General features: G+C 41.3%; 1 protein-coding gene across 1 annotated transcript; it reads left to right on the top strand.

Moving 5' to 3' along the window:
* The first annotated feature begins 3 nt into the window (after window positions 1-3).
* LOC106567391 (transmembrane protein 51) lies at window positions 4-13075 on the top strand. The gene is made up of 3 exons (XM_014136574.3): window positions 4-315; window positions 6454-6882; window positions 10407-13075. Exons 2-3 carry the CDS (start codon window positions 6494-6496, stop codon window positions 10792-10794), a joined length of 777 nt encoding a protein of 258 aa, XP_013992049.1. The 5' UTR covers window positions 4-315; window positions 6454-6493; the 3' UTR covers window positions 10795-13075.
* Window positions 13076-15619: the final 2544 nt, after the last annotated feature.

Genomic DNA, 15619 nt, shown 5'->3' on the forward strand with positions numbered 1-15619 from the left:
CATGCGGTACAGCGCTTGATTTTCCCTCTGCATGAATCCAGGCTCCGCAATTGCGTCACACCCTCCATACGAAGCTTCCGTCCACATTTTCGGATCAAGCATAAATATTCTTATATGTTGTTACTTTTTCTTTAGCCCTTCCGTCGGAGAAAGTTCCTGGTTTGAAAATAGGTGAGAATAGTGGATTTCCAAGACATAGCTAACATACATAATTGATTTGATCGGGGGTGATCAACTACAAAGGACCTATTTGGAATGGATGGCTACAAATGAAAACATCACATTGCGCGAATCTTTGTCTGTCAGCTATGTAAGGTAAGGCCATGTAGACTACCACCCCATTTCGTTATTATTACAAACCTCTTTGGTTTTTATCAGTTTAGTAACTTTGACATTCATACATAGCCGAAACTATAGTCTATTAGAACAAGAGTAATATGGGTTAATTTCTTTGTTTTTCCGAACACACCCCTGTGTTCCGAGCGGGTAAGATTTTATACTGGGCTACTGGGACAAAGACGTGTGTGTTGTGAGCAACAATAGTAGACTGCGGGCTGCTTTCAAAATAAATGTTCCCCATTGAAACTGCGAAAACGGATACAAATGGAAGATGCCACAATTGGACTAGATAATGCTAAACAAAGTTGGAACGTTATATAAATTCAACAAAATATTTGACACAAAGTAAAACATCGCAAATCGCACTGTGGATGTATTGGACTTCATAATTGCATTGGGGGTATACTTAAATTGCAATATACAGCCTTACTTAGCCCAAGATGTACTCTTAAGGAGCATGCCATTGACAATTACAGAATGGTTACCTGGAGGAAAATGGGGGAGGGTCATGCTTTTTCAATTTCAATCAAGGGGAGGTTTAGTATTTTTTTTTAATCTAGTCCAGGGGAGGGTCGTGTAATTTGTAATTGATGAAATGTAAATATTTCTTAGTGTTTTAGAATTAGTTACTTATTAGGCTATATATCGCTGTGTGCCCGATCCCACCCCTCATCTCTGATTCTCCACTGTACACGCAATATCAATTGTGCCTATAGGCTATTTAGTGTGGTCTCAATCAAATTATCCATAGCCTAAAGGCTACGAAGTGTATGCTTGGAGTAGCACAGTGCAAAGTTATATTTCTAAAATAGCTACTGGGATGGTGTAAATAAAACTAGGCTGCATTACAACTGCAATGGATATTTCAACCCTGAGCCCTGCTCTGCTCATGCTGAGCAAAACGTTTTTGTGTGCTGCTTAACCAGTGCTGCGCTGTGTAGGTCTAGGATGGAAGGTCAGGAGAAGAGTCAAAGGTTTCTTCCCTACATTTTTTTTTTTTTGATTAGGCCTAGTCCAAAAAATAAATAATATCGCGCGTGCGGACTTGCCTATAGCCTATGTTCTGAACAGTTTGAGAAGGAGACCTTGAAGATAAGGAGGACCAGAGAAAAACTTTGATAGCTTGCTACTACTATAATTGATTTTATTAATAACAATGTGTTTCTGGCCCATTATGTATTTGAGTTATTGACCTTACAATAAGCCAGATACGAATAGCTTACATCATGGTGCTGAAACTTGAAGCAGATGCCGCGGCACAATCAGTCGGATATGGACAGCTCATGGTGCTGAAAGTCTTCAGTCTTAATTTTACTAACAACAAGAGGGCTTTGTGTTTGAGCCTATTTCTTCCTATTTAAGAAATAAGAGGTAGGCCTACTTGGTTGACAGATGAAATTAGGCTATAGGGTGCTACATTTTAAGGAAATAGAAAAAGCACAGTCCTACCTATTGTTAGCTTAAGATTTTGAAGAAAATAAAATGGACCCAATTGTATGAAGGTCTATTACAGCGCTTTGGTCCACGATGCTTTATGTTAGAAACAAGCTGTAAAATACCCAGGAAAGACGTGATTCCGATGGATATGGGGATATCATTGTTTCGTTTCTTTGACATTCAGAGGCTGACTTTGCTTGGTAAGTAATCTAATTCTGACCCTTTGACTTTTTCTTATTCTAAACCTGATTCAATTGTGTTTTTCTCTCATTAATCTCCACGCAATACCCCATAATGACCAAGCATAAACTGGTTTAGAATTTTTTGCTAATTTATTAAAAATAAAAAACTTAAATATCAAATTTACATACACTACCGTTCAAAAGTTTGGGGTCACTTAGAAATGTCCTTGTTTTTGAAAGAAAATGTCATTTTTTTTGTCTATTTAAAATAACATCAAATTGATCAGAAATACAGTGTAGACTTGTTCATGTTGTAAATGACTATTGTAGCTGGAAACAGCTGATTTTTTTATGGAATATCTACATAGGTGTACAGAGGCCCATTATCAGCAACCATCACTCCTGTGTTCCAATGGCACGTTGTGTTAGCTAATCCAAGTGTATCATTTTAAAAGGCTAAGTGATCATTAGAAAACCCTTTTTCAATTATGTTAGCACAGCTGTAAACTGTTGTTCTGATTAAAGAAGCAATAAAACTGGCCTTCTTTAGACTAGTTGAGTATCTGGAGCATCAGCATTTGTGGGTTCGATTACAGGCTTAAAATGGCCAGAAACAAAGAACTTTCTTCTGAAACTCATCAGTCTATTCTTGTTCTGAGAAATGATGGCTATTCCATGTGAGAAATTGCCAAGACACTGAAGATATCGTACAACGCTGTGTACTACTCCCTTCACAGAACAGCGCAAACTGGCTCTAACCAGAATATAAAGAGGAGTAAGAGGCCCCGGTGCACTACTGAGCAAGAGAACAAGTGCATTTAGAGTGTCTAGTTTGAGAAACAGATGCCTCAAAAGTCCTCAACTGGCAGCTTCATTAAATAGTACCCGCAAAACACCAGTCTCAACGTGAACAGTGAAGGGGTGAATCCGGGATGCTGGCCTTCTAGGCAAAGCTCCTCTGTCCAGTGTCTGTGTTCTTTTGCTCATCTTAATCTTTTCTTTTTATTGGCCAGACTGAAATATGGCTCTTTTTTTTAAACTCTGCCTAGAAGGCCAGCATACCGGAATAGCACAACAGGAGATGTATACAAATTATTAACATCATGGCTAGTCATGGTTTATGTACATGTTTTGGAAGTCAGTAAATGTCATTTTTGAAGTGAACCTTTCCTTGACCAGTTTCAACTGAAATTGTCCACCATGACCTGTGCCAGCTAGCTAGCTAAATTGTACTAAATAACCATGCTGTTACAATACACAAATGGTTGGGTAAATAAATAATTTGTGAAACCACAATGTAATTTTTTATTTTATTTAACTAGGCAAGTCAGTTAAGAACAGATTCTTATATACAATGACGGCCTACACAGCAGACAGATGACATGGGGTGAGTTTAGATGAGCTGGTCGGGTGCAACCCAGGCAACGTGGCGATGTAGGGAACTGAGCTCGGGCGAGGACCAAAGTCACCCTCCTGGCCCAGAGCCTCGCTGAGGCTAGTGGCTTGGTGGGCTTGGGGAGGTTGCCCTCCTTTTCCCCCCTTCTCCAGAGCGAAAGGCCATAGTTCACAAAAAGGTTTCAGGTTGAAACGAGAGCATACTGGTGCTTCATCGGCGACGATGAGGGGAGACATTGAACCCCCGCCTTCACTGGGGCACAGAGCGGTTGACTTGGTACCCGGAGCCACACAAGGGTCTTGGGCAAGACCAAAGCGCTTGATGCTGGAGGCCGAGGTGGGAAGATCCGGTTCACCGGCAACCCCCGATTCCCTTCGGACGTGGCCGACGCCATGCGGCCGTGCCTAACAGGGAAAGGGGGGTTTGAGCCAGTCGCGTGCAACCCAGGCGACTTGGGGAGCTGAGCTCGGGTGAAGGCCGAAGCCACCCTCCCAGCCCAGAACCCCACACAGAGGAAAGGGAGACGTATACCCCGTCTTCAGAGAGTCGTAGATACTCGCGGCGTTTACCCGCACTTCATTCGTCTAGTTCACTTGACGGCCTTCCAATCTGCATTTGTTTGGTGGCCCTCCGTCCGGCAACTGTTTTTTTTTACGGTTATATATTTGTTCCCTTTCTTGTAATGTCTTTTATTGCCCGCCTAACTAATAGATCGGCCCGGCGCGAGATTTACACCCTCTCCCCTGGATTTTCAAGGGCCAGCAAGAGTTCACCGGACACCGCCGGAAAGCAACGCCCTCTCTCGGGGCGAACCCATTCCTCTTTCGGGGGGCCCTGCCCTTCCCAAAGAAAAGAGAACTCTCCCCGGGGCTCCCACCACCAACTTCTCCTGGATCGGTCGCGCTTGATTGGCTGTTGCATGCTATTTTAATTACGTTTGAGTTGCTTCATGTAACAGCGAAGTTGTCACTAGAGATGTCACTAACAACTGCAACCAAAATTGTTTTGAATGTTGCTTTGTGTAACTTCAGCCTTACAGATTACCCTCTTTGCCCAGCCTGGTTTTATAGATTAGCCGTAACATGGTAAATGTAAATCACACACAAATTAGTATGGTATGGTTATGTAAGACAGAAGGTGTCTTAAGCAAAAAAATGAAAGTAGGTGGTTAGTCGGGGTGGATGGGTCGGCGTATAACTCGAACGTCTAGCAACCCAAACGTTGTGTTCAAATCTCATCACAGAGAACTTTAGCATTTTAAGTCAATAGCAACTTTGCAACTACTTACTACTTTTTACCTACTTTGCAACTACTTAGCATGTTAGGTTAAAGGGTTAAGATTAGCTAACTCCTAAAATTATCATTTTTATCTCACGGATGGTGAGTCCTTGCATCTGTAGCTTTGTCTATGGATTTGACAGTGGTTATATTTCTCCAGCCCCATCCCTTAGGGTAGTGTGTATATTTCCATGTTTTTAACCTGTCTGGGCTAGGGGACAGTATTTTCACGGCCGGATGAAAAATGTACCCAATTTAAACAGGTTACTACTCTGGCCCAGAAACTAGAATATGCATATTATTAGTAGATTTGGATAGAAAACACTCTGAAGTTTCTAAAACTGTTTGAATGGTGTCTGTGAGTATAACAGAACTCATATGGCAGGCAAAAACCTGAGAAAAAGTCAACCAGGAAGTGGAGGATCTGAGAATTGTAGTTCTTCTTTCTAGTCCCTTTCGAAACTACAGTATCTGTGGGGTTACGTTGCACTTCCTAAGGCTTCCATTGGCTGTCAAAAGCCTTCAGAAAGTGGTTTGAGCATTCTCCTGTTACTGGGCAGATAATAGGAGCTCAGTTACTGAGTGGTCTGCCTGGCAACAAAGGGATTGGATATGCGCGGACACGCGAACGCGCCGTTCCTTCTTTTTCTTCTTGAATGAATATGCTATTGTCCGGTTGTAAAATTATCGCAATTTTACGTTAAAAATGCCATAAAGATTGATTTTAAACAGCGTTTGACATGCTTCTAAGTACAGTAATGGAACATTTTGACTTTTCGTCTCTGGTTCCGCACTCGCGCGTTATGCCTTTGGATAAGTGATCTGTACGCACGAACAAAACAGAGGTATTTGTACATAAATATGGATTATTTGGAACAAAAACAACATTTCTTGTGGAAGTAGCAGTCCTGGGAGTGCATTCTGACGAAGATCAGCAAAGGTAAGAGAATATTTCTAATACTAATTCTGAGTTTAGGTTGCCCCGAACTTGGCGGGTGTCTGTATAGCTCTCTGTGATGGCTGAGCTATGTACTCAGAATATTGAAAAATGTGCTTTCTCCGTAAAGCTATTTTAAAATCTGACAAAGCGGTTGCATCCAGGAGTAGTCTATCTATAATTCTTTAAATAATTGTTATATATTTTGTCAACGTTTATGATGAGTATTTTTGTAAATTGATGTGCACATTCACCAGGAGTTTTGGTGGGAATACATTTTCTGAACATCACGTGCCAATGTAAAATGCTGTTTTTGGATATAAATATCAACTTTATCAAACAAAACATACATGTATTGTGTAACATAATGTCCTAGGAGTGTCATCTGATGAAGATTGTCAAAGGTTAGTGCTTCATTTAGCTGTGTTTTGGGTTTTATTGACACGTCCTTGCTTGGAAAATGGCTGTGTGATTATTTTTGTCTATGTACTCTCCTAATATAATCTAATGTTTTGCTTTCGCTGTAAAGCTTGTTTGAAATCGGACAATGTGGTTACATCAAGGAGAAGTGTATGTTTGAGAAAGTTGAATTATGACATTTTGTTGTTTTTGAATTTGCCGCCCTGATATTTCACTGGCTGTGTCCCGCAGGTTGGACGCTAGCGTCCCACGTAGCCCATAGAAGTTAATTGGCCTATATTGAAGTTATTGGAACAATGATTCTCTATTTATCTAAATTGTATCATAGTTTGAGTGCAATCAGTTTTCCCAATTATTCATGTTATATTGGATATGTATTGGAAGGCTATTGTTAACTCCACAGATTAACCTCTCTACTGTATCAGTGTTCTGTCTGTGCCCTAATCGACTGTCTTTCTCCTCAGTCTTTGACTGAACACCAGGAGGGCCTACATTTTGGGGGAAATGCGCGGTACAGGCACAAGTGGGGTGCCCCCGAACCCCCCTGTAGCCAGAAACCACAACAACAGTCCTGGAAACTCGGGTTCCCAGTATGCCTTGTGTGCCCTGGGGGTGGGGCTGGTGGCCCTGGGCATCGTCATGATTGTGTGGAGTGTGGTGCCCTCTGACACGGCCGGGAACAACAGTGGTGGCACCGGAGGAGGGAACCCCAAACCAGACAACAGGGGCAGGGCTTCGTTGGTGGCCTTTGTGCTGGTCGGGGCTGGGGTGGCCATGCTCATGCTGTCCCTGTGCCTGGGGATGAGGAACAAGCAGCGGGAACAGCAAGCGCTTCAAGAGGCCCAGACTCTGGGGGCAGACAACGTAGCTGCCAGTGAGGAGGATGGAGAGATGTGAGTACTATAGTTACTGAATAATAACTGAAATAATTACTGACCTCAGCAGGTTTGTTTGCAGGGATGGGCAATCCCTTTACTACTTTACTAACCTTTGCCTGCTCCTAGATGTTTAACATCACATGATGTCAGTGTTTCCGTATATTGTCATCGGAAAACGCTTACAGTTGAAGTCAGAAGTTTACATGCACTGTATGTATTGTAGACATCCACAAGTCTGGTTCATCCTTGGGAGCAATTTCCAAATGCCTGAAGGTACCATGTTCATCTGTACAAACAATAGTACGTAGGTATAAACACCATGGGACCACACAGCCGTCATACAGTGAGGGAAAAAAGTATTTGATCCCCTGCTGATTTTGTACGTTTGCCCACTGACAGAGAAATGATCAGTCTATAATTTTAATGGTAGGTTTATTTCAACAGTGAGAGGCAGAATAACAACAAACAAATCCCGAAAAATGCATGTCAAACATTTTATAAATTGATTTGCATTTTAATGAGCTAAATAAGTATTTGACCCCCTCTCAATCAGAAAGATTTCTGGCTCCCAGGTGTCTTTTATACAGGTAACGAGCTGAGATTAGGAGCACACTCTTAAAGGGAGTGCTCCTAATCTCAGCTTGTTACCTGTATAAAAGACACCTGTCCACAGAAGCAATCAATAAATCAGATTTCAAACTCTCCACCATGGCCAAGACCAAAGAGCTCTCCAAGGATGTCAGGGACAAGATTGTAGACCTACACAATGCTGGAATGGGCTACAAGACCATCGCCAAGCAGCTTGGTGAGAAGGTGACAACAGTTGGTGCGATTATTCGCAAATGGAAGAAACACAAAAGAACTGTCAATCTCCCTCGGCCTGGGGCTCCATGCAAGATCTCACCTCGTGGAGTTGCAATGATAATGAGAACAGTGAGGAATCAGCCCAGAACTACACGTGAGGATCTTGTCAATGATCTCAAGGCAGCTGGTACTATAATAACCAAGAAAACAATTGGTAACACACTACGCCGTGAAGGACTGAAATCCTGAGGCGCCCGCAAGGGCCCCCTGCTCAAGAAAGCACATATACATGCCCGTCTGAAGTTTGCCAATGAACATCTGAATGATTCAGAGGACAACTGGGTGAAAGTGTTGTGGTCAGATGAGACCAAAAGGGAGCTCTTTGGCATCAACTCAACTCGCTGTGTTTGGAGGAGGAGGAATGCTGCCTATGACCCCAAGAACACCATCTCCACCGTCAAACATGGAGGAGGAAACATTATGCTTTGGGTGTGTTTTTCTGCTAAGGGGACAGGACAACTTCACCACATCAAAGGGACGATGGACGGGGCCATGTACCGTCAAATCTTGGGTGAGAACCTCCTTCCCTCAGCCAGGGCATTGAAAATGGGTCGTGGATGGGTATTCCAGCATGACAATCACCCAAAACACACGGTCAAGGCAACAAAGGAGTGGCTCAAGAAGAAGTACATTAAGGTCCTGGAGTGGCCTAGCCAGTCTCCAGACCTTAATCCCATAGAAAATCTGTGGAGGGAGCTGAAGGTTCGAGTTGCCAAACGTCAGCCTCAAAACCTTAATGACTTGGAGAAGATCTGCAAAGAGGAGTGGGACAAAATCCCTCCTGAGATGTGTGCAAACCTGGTGGTCAACTACAAGAAATGTCTGACCTCTGTGATTGCCAACAAGGGTTTTGACACCAAGTACCAGGTCATATTTTGCCGAGGGGTCAAATACTTATTTCCCTCATTAAAATGCAAATAATTGTATAACATTTTTGACATGCGTTTTTCTGAATTTTTTTGTTGTTATTCTGTCTCTCACTGTTCAAATAAACCTACCATTAAAATTATAGACTGATCATTTCTTTGTCAGTGGGCAAACGTACAAAATCAGCAGGGGATCAAATACTTTTTTCCCTCACTGTACCGCTCAGAAAGGAGATGCGTTCAGTCTCCTAGAGATGAACGTACTTTGGTGCGAAAAGTGCAAATCAATCCCAGAAAAACAGCAAAGGACCTTGTGAAGATGCTGGTGGAAACAAGTACAAAAGTATCAATATCCACAGTAAATTGAGTCCTATATCGACATAACCTGAAAGGTCGCTTAGCAAAGAAGAATAAGCCACTGCTCCAATACCGCCATAAAAAAAGCCAGACTACGGTTTGCAACTGCACATGGGGACAAAGATTATAATTTTTGGAGAAATGTCTTCTGGTCTGATGAAACAAAAATGGAACTGTTTGGCCATAATGACCATCGTTATGTTTCGAGGGAAAAGGGGGATGCTTGCAAGCCGAAGAACACCATCCCAACCTTGAAGCATGTGGGTGGCAGCATCATGTTGTGGGGGTGCTTTGTTGCAGGAGGATCTAGTGCACTTCACAAAATAGATGGCATCATGAGGAAGTAAAATTATGTGGATATATTGAAGCAACATCTCAAGAAATCAGTCAGGAAGTTAAAGGTTGGTTGCAAATGGGTTTTCCAAATCGACAATGACCCCTAGCATACTTCCAAAGTTGTATCAAAATGGCTTAAGGACAACAAAGTCAAGGTATTGGAGTGGCCATCACAAAGCCCTGACCTCAATCCTACAGAAACTTTGTGGCCAAACTGAAAAGGCGTGTGCGAGCAAGTAGGCCTACAAACCTGACTCCGTTACACCAGCTCTGTTGGGAGGAATGGGCCAAAATTCACCCAACTTATTGTGGGAAGCTTGTGGAAGACTATCCAAAATGTTTGACCCAAGTTAAACATTTTAAAGGCAATGCTACCAAATACTAATTGAGTGTATGTAAACTTCTGACCCACTGGGAAGGTGATGAAAGAAATAAAAGCTGAAATGAATCATTCCCTCTACTGTTATTCTGACATGTCACATTCTTCAAATAAAGTGGTGATACTAACTGAATTTTACCTAGTTAAATGTCAGGAATTTGAAAAACTGAGTTTAAATGTAGTTGGCTAAGGTGTGTGTAAACTTCCGACTTCAACTGTATCTTCTATATTTGTTTATTACAAAACATAGAAACCCACCGTTTCACAAATGTTGATTTTGGGGTGGTGCTGGAGATGATGAATATGTGGTTGAAAAGTGGTGAAATTTCCCTTTGTGTGTGTGTGTGTGTGTGTGCAGACTTTGCACCAGCCAAAGCTCTAACACGTGTACAGCTGATTCAAGTAGTTAGTTGATTTGTTCAATCATGTGAATTACTTTGCTTTGGCTGAAGCGGATGCCTGCACCAACACTGGGCATTTGCTAAAAAGATTGCTTACCCATGTTTAAGTGCTTTGAGTCTTACTACAGTGCTTTCTTTAGTAACTTTTCATTTAAAGCCCCCTGACGTAAACTCCACATAACATACATTTATTTGGACACCTGTTGCAAAACCACCAGGACTGTAATTAATAGTACACACAGCATAGCCTACAGTACACAGTAGCAATAATGTAAAAGATAAACAGAATCCATTCTGAAAGCGCAATTATTCATGTCCGTGTATGAATGTTGACAGGGCCGAGGAGCGATCCCAGAGGTACACCGTGCCCAGCTACGAGGAGGCAGTGGGCAGCGGCCAGTACCCCATACACCAGAGCCACCTGCACCACAGCTCCTCCCAGCTTCCCTCCTACGACGACCTGGTGGACGGTGTGCAGGTGGAGGTCGAAGGGTCAGAGGTCACCCAGATGACAGCCACTTCCGCTAACCCTGCCGCCTCTGCTGCTGCGCCTTACCACCGCACTAGGCGAACGGGCCTCAATCTCCTTCCCCTTAAAATTCAGAGGATTAAATCAGAGAAGATCCATATGAAGAACACTGATAACTCTCAGCCACCGGGAGGGATAAGTATTGAGCCGCTCACTCCACCACCAATGTATGAGGTTAAAGTGCCCCAGCTCTGAGACTTGGTGCCCTCTAGGTATCAAAGCAGGGTACTGCATCCTCTGAGGCCCGCTATGGGTGGACTGGATGTGCAGTGCTACAATAGATGTAATCAGATGGCCCCTTGTCATGCATCTGTGGCTAAATTATCTTGATGGCACTTGTCATGCTTACCTGGTTTTTTTAAGACCTGACACTCAAGGGAGTGAGCAGAGAGCACAGTTCCAAACGTGGGGCACTGGGATTTGATTGGAACAACACTGTTGCTGGACAGAGAGCACACTTCTGATTTCAGACTGTGATTACAAGGACATTGAATCTTACAAGGTCATTGAAGCTCGGTTCAAAGGATCAATATGATTGGGAAAAATACTCGCTCAATGTCTTAGATGCCTTTTGATTACTTTACAATGAGCCCTGTTCCAAATCTCATTTGTATGCAGCTGACCATATTTTTTTATACTCCAAATGATTTAATTTCAAGTTCCATCTTCATCCTCAGTCAAGTCAGCCATCATGGTGCGCTAAATGTATTATTATTCATGTTCAAGTTTTTGTATTCTGTACAGCTACTTAGACAGCTGCTCCTTGGAATTTTGAAAGAGGTGTTATTTGGCGACTGAATTAATGGCTTTGCACAGACAGTGTTTGTGCGTTGCTCCCTGTGTTGCTTGTCAATACAGGATAATTGAGAAAGAGACTGAGACTCATTGATAGTTGGAAGCCTTTGCCCTGTAGCCACGGTGAAATGGGTTTGGGCTCTGAAGGCAGTAGTGTAGTCCAGCTCTTTTCATTTGCTGTTTTATGCTCAATAGAGGACACAAGGTGCTCTTTCCCTGAGCAGCTGGGATAATGGCACCCATTGCTCACTCACTCATCACTCTTGAACTATACAGCAATACCAGCTCCTTGACTGCCAGCACTGTTTTCATTAGGAGTATTCAGAGGATTAAGTTGTTGTGGTGTCCAAGGTTTGACCCCATTTTGTTTAGTGAAGCAAGAAGACGTTAGTGACTTTTGTCTCTCTAGTCTATTTGTTTCATGCTTATCAGACTATGGAAATTAGCAAATCCATGCAATAATCGGAATTTCCAGAATGTTATCTTATCATATGGATGCTATTTTCTGATTTGATGTTATGTTGATGACCCTGTCCAGCAACTACTCACTACATTTACTGTAGGTGGGAACTCAAACAGTACACAACAGTATACTTCTTGGCATAAGTAAACAGTTGCTAAACTAGCATATGCATACCTATGCACACAGAATAATATTTTTTTTTGAAGAGGAAACTTTTAATGCTGAATTACTAGTTTCTAAATGTAAAATAGCATGCACCTCATGTACATTTTAGTTTTATATAGATTTTCTAAAGGCTCTGAGTACAGTCTGTTCTTTCAATATTGTTGATACTCTGTAGTTGTCATGCCTATGCAATGCTTTTTGTACCTCTGTGTATGTGGGACCATTTTTTACTGTCCGGAATCAGTCGCTTATTACTACCATTTTCTGTACTCTAAGGGACACTACACTCTAAAAGGAACGTTTGTCAGATGTTTTCAAACCTCAAAAGTGGTCTTATGTTGAAAGAAGTCTACGTCCCACACCATGGGTTTCATAGATCCAAGGATATGTCACAACCTCAAGTGAATGGAAAATATGATAACCCAAGATGTTTATGAATGGAAATGGTGCCGATGGTGCTAAACTTTTCCATTCATAAACGGATCAGCACCAAGACGAGCACCATGGAGCTTAATTAATAAACAGATGATGGGTTGATCCATTTATGAATGAACAATTATGGGTTGTGATCTGGACTTTTCCATTCATTTGGGGACGATATCTGTATCTACACAATCAATGGTGTTGGACATGGATCCATCTTCACATTAGACTTCTTTTGAGGTAGAAAAACACCTCACAACTTTGAATTTGGAGTGTAATGTCCCTTTAAGGATATTCTTATGTGGAACATAAACATGGTCAGACTGTTCATTAGTTCAATGGAGTTTTCTCGCAACCAGGTGTGTGTGTGTGTGTGTGTGTGTGTGTGACTTTTATTATGATAATGTCAAAGACCATTATTTGTACTGGAAACTACATGATGGCTTATATAACTAATACCCTTTTGTATGTATCGTGAAAGTATGTTTTTGTAAGAGATGAATTCTGTCTAGTGTTTTTGTTAACTTCAAGAGGGGTTCAGAATGATGCATTCTTGTTGTGGACACTAAAGGAGCTGAGTCTGAAAATTGTGAGAAATAAAAGTAAATGTTTGTATTCTGACCACGCAAATAGTTGTGTTGCAAATAGTTCCTGTGACTTGTTACACATTTTCAGTAAGCACACTAACATGTGTTTCTAGGAAAGCTTAAATCATTCCAATGCCACACTTCCTGTAATTCTATATTGTTGAGATGATGTAGGTGATATCTAGCCTGGCCCCAGATCTGTTTGTGCTGTCTTGCCAACTCCTATGGTAATTAGGAGTTGGCCAGACAGGTAAAACAGATCTGGGACCAGGCTAGGAGATATCTGTACTTTTCCACTATACTATTCACCTCGCCTTGGTTACTGTAAAGCTGAATGAAGAGGAAACATAGCATGAGTGTGCGCTTTTTCTCTAAAGTATTGAATCTTTGTTGTAGCCTCAAGGTCATTTTCTGTGAGGAAAATACATCTACCTTCAATGCACTTCCTTTTAAAAAGTTCCATAAAACCCTGCGTTAGACATTACTGTATTTAAACGCTGTTATGTGAACAACTTTGGTGTCTGAAAGGCTTTAACTCTGATAAGGATTTCTGTTTTGGCTTGAACATGTACATTTTGACCTTGCTTCCCTCTAGTGGTAGAGTACTGTAACTTTTCCAATACATTTGATAACTAGTGACCATAGTATTCCCTGATCAGGTAGTGTCCTCCTATCCCTATTGGCATCCTTTTACCATTTTGACACATTCATTTAGAAAATGTATTAAGCTCTTGAAATGTAAACCATTACTACTGTGTACATTAGAGGTTGACGATTTATGATTTTTCAACGCCGATACCGATTTATTGGCGGACCAAAAAAGGCCGATACCGATTAATCGGACAAATTATTATTTTTTCTTATATATATTTTTTTTACATGTATTTATTTGTAATAATGACAATTACAACAATACTGAATGAACACTTATTTTAACTTAATATAATACATCAATAAAATCTATTTAGCCTCAAATAAATAATGAAACATGTTCAATTTGGTTTAAATAATGTAAAAACAAAGTGTTGGAGAAGAAAGTAAAAGTGCAATATGTGCCATGTAAAAAAGCTAACTTTAAGTTCCTTGCTCAGAACATGAGAACATATGAAAGCTGGTGGTTCCTTTAAACATGAGTCTTCAATATTCCCAGGTAAGATGTTTTAGGTTGTAGTTATTATAGGAATTATAGGACCATTTCTCTATACGATTTGTATTTCATATACCTTTGACTATTGGATGTTCTTATAGGCACTTTAGTATTGCCAATGTAACAGTATAGCTTCCGTCCCTCTCCTCGCTCCTACCTGGGCTCGAACCAGGAACACATCGACAACAGCCACCCTCGAAGTAGCGTTACCCATGTAGAGGAAGGGAAAAAACTACTCCAAGTCTCAGAGCAAGTGACGTTTGAAACGCTATTAGCGCGTACCCGGCTAACTAGCTAGCCATTTCACATGGGTTACACCAGCCTAATCTTGGGAGTTGATAGGCTTGAAGTCATAAACAGCCCAATGCTTGAAGCATTGCGAAGAGCTGCTGGCAAAACGCACAAAAGTGCTATTTTGAATGAATGCTTACGAGCCTGCTGCTGCCTACCATCGCTCAGTCAGACTGCTCTATCAAATCATAGACTTAATTATAACATAATAACACACAGAAACACGAGCCTTAGGTCATTAATATGGTCGAATCCGGAAACTATCATCTCGAAAACAAAACGTTATTCCTGTTACATTGCACAACCTTCAGTGTTATGTCATAATTACGTAAAATTCTGACAAATTACCCAGTGTTGCATATACCCTGACTGCGTGCAATGAACGCAAAATGACACAATTTCACCTGGTTAATATTGCCTGCTAACCTGGATTTCATTTAGCTAAATATGCAGGTTTAAAAATATATACTTCTGTGTATTGATTTTAAGAAAGGCATTGATGTTTATGGTTAGGTACAGTCGTGCAACAACTGTGCTTTTTTCGCAAATGCGCTTTTGTTAAATCATCCCCGTTTGGCGAAGTCGGCTGTCTCTGTTAGGAAGAAATAGTATTCACACAGTTCGCAACGAGCCAGGCGGCCCAAACTGCTGCATATAACCTGACTCTGTTTGCAAGAGAAGTGACACATTTTCCCTAGTTAAAAGAAATTCATGTTAGCAGGCAATATTAACTAAATATGCAGGTTTAAAAATATATACTTGTGTATTGATTTTAAGAAAGGCATTGATGTTTATGGTTGGAGCAACGTGTACCTACGTGATTATATGCAACGCAGGACAGGCTAGATAAACTAGTAATATCATCAACCATGTGTAGTTAACTAGTGATTATGATTGATTTATTGTTATTTATAAGATAAGTTTAATGCTAGCTAGCAACTTACCTTAGCTTCTTACTGCATTCGAGTAACCTCGTGGAGTGCAATGTAAAGCAGGTGGTTAGAGCGTTGGACTAGTTAACCGTAAGGTTGCAAGATTGATGGGCATCTGTAGCTGTAGACCATACTACACTGAACGAAATATGAATGCAACATGCAGCAAGTTCAAAGATTTTACCGAGTTACAGTTCATTTAAGGAAAGCAGTCAAT

The sequence above is a fragment of the Salmo salar genome, chromosome 13 (genome assembly GCF_965601325.2).
Source record: "Salmo salar chromosome 13, fSalSal1, whole genome shotgun sequence".
Lineage (NCBI taxonomy): Eukaryota > Metazoa > Chordata > Actinopteri > Salmoniformes > Salmonidae > Salmo > Salmo salar.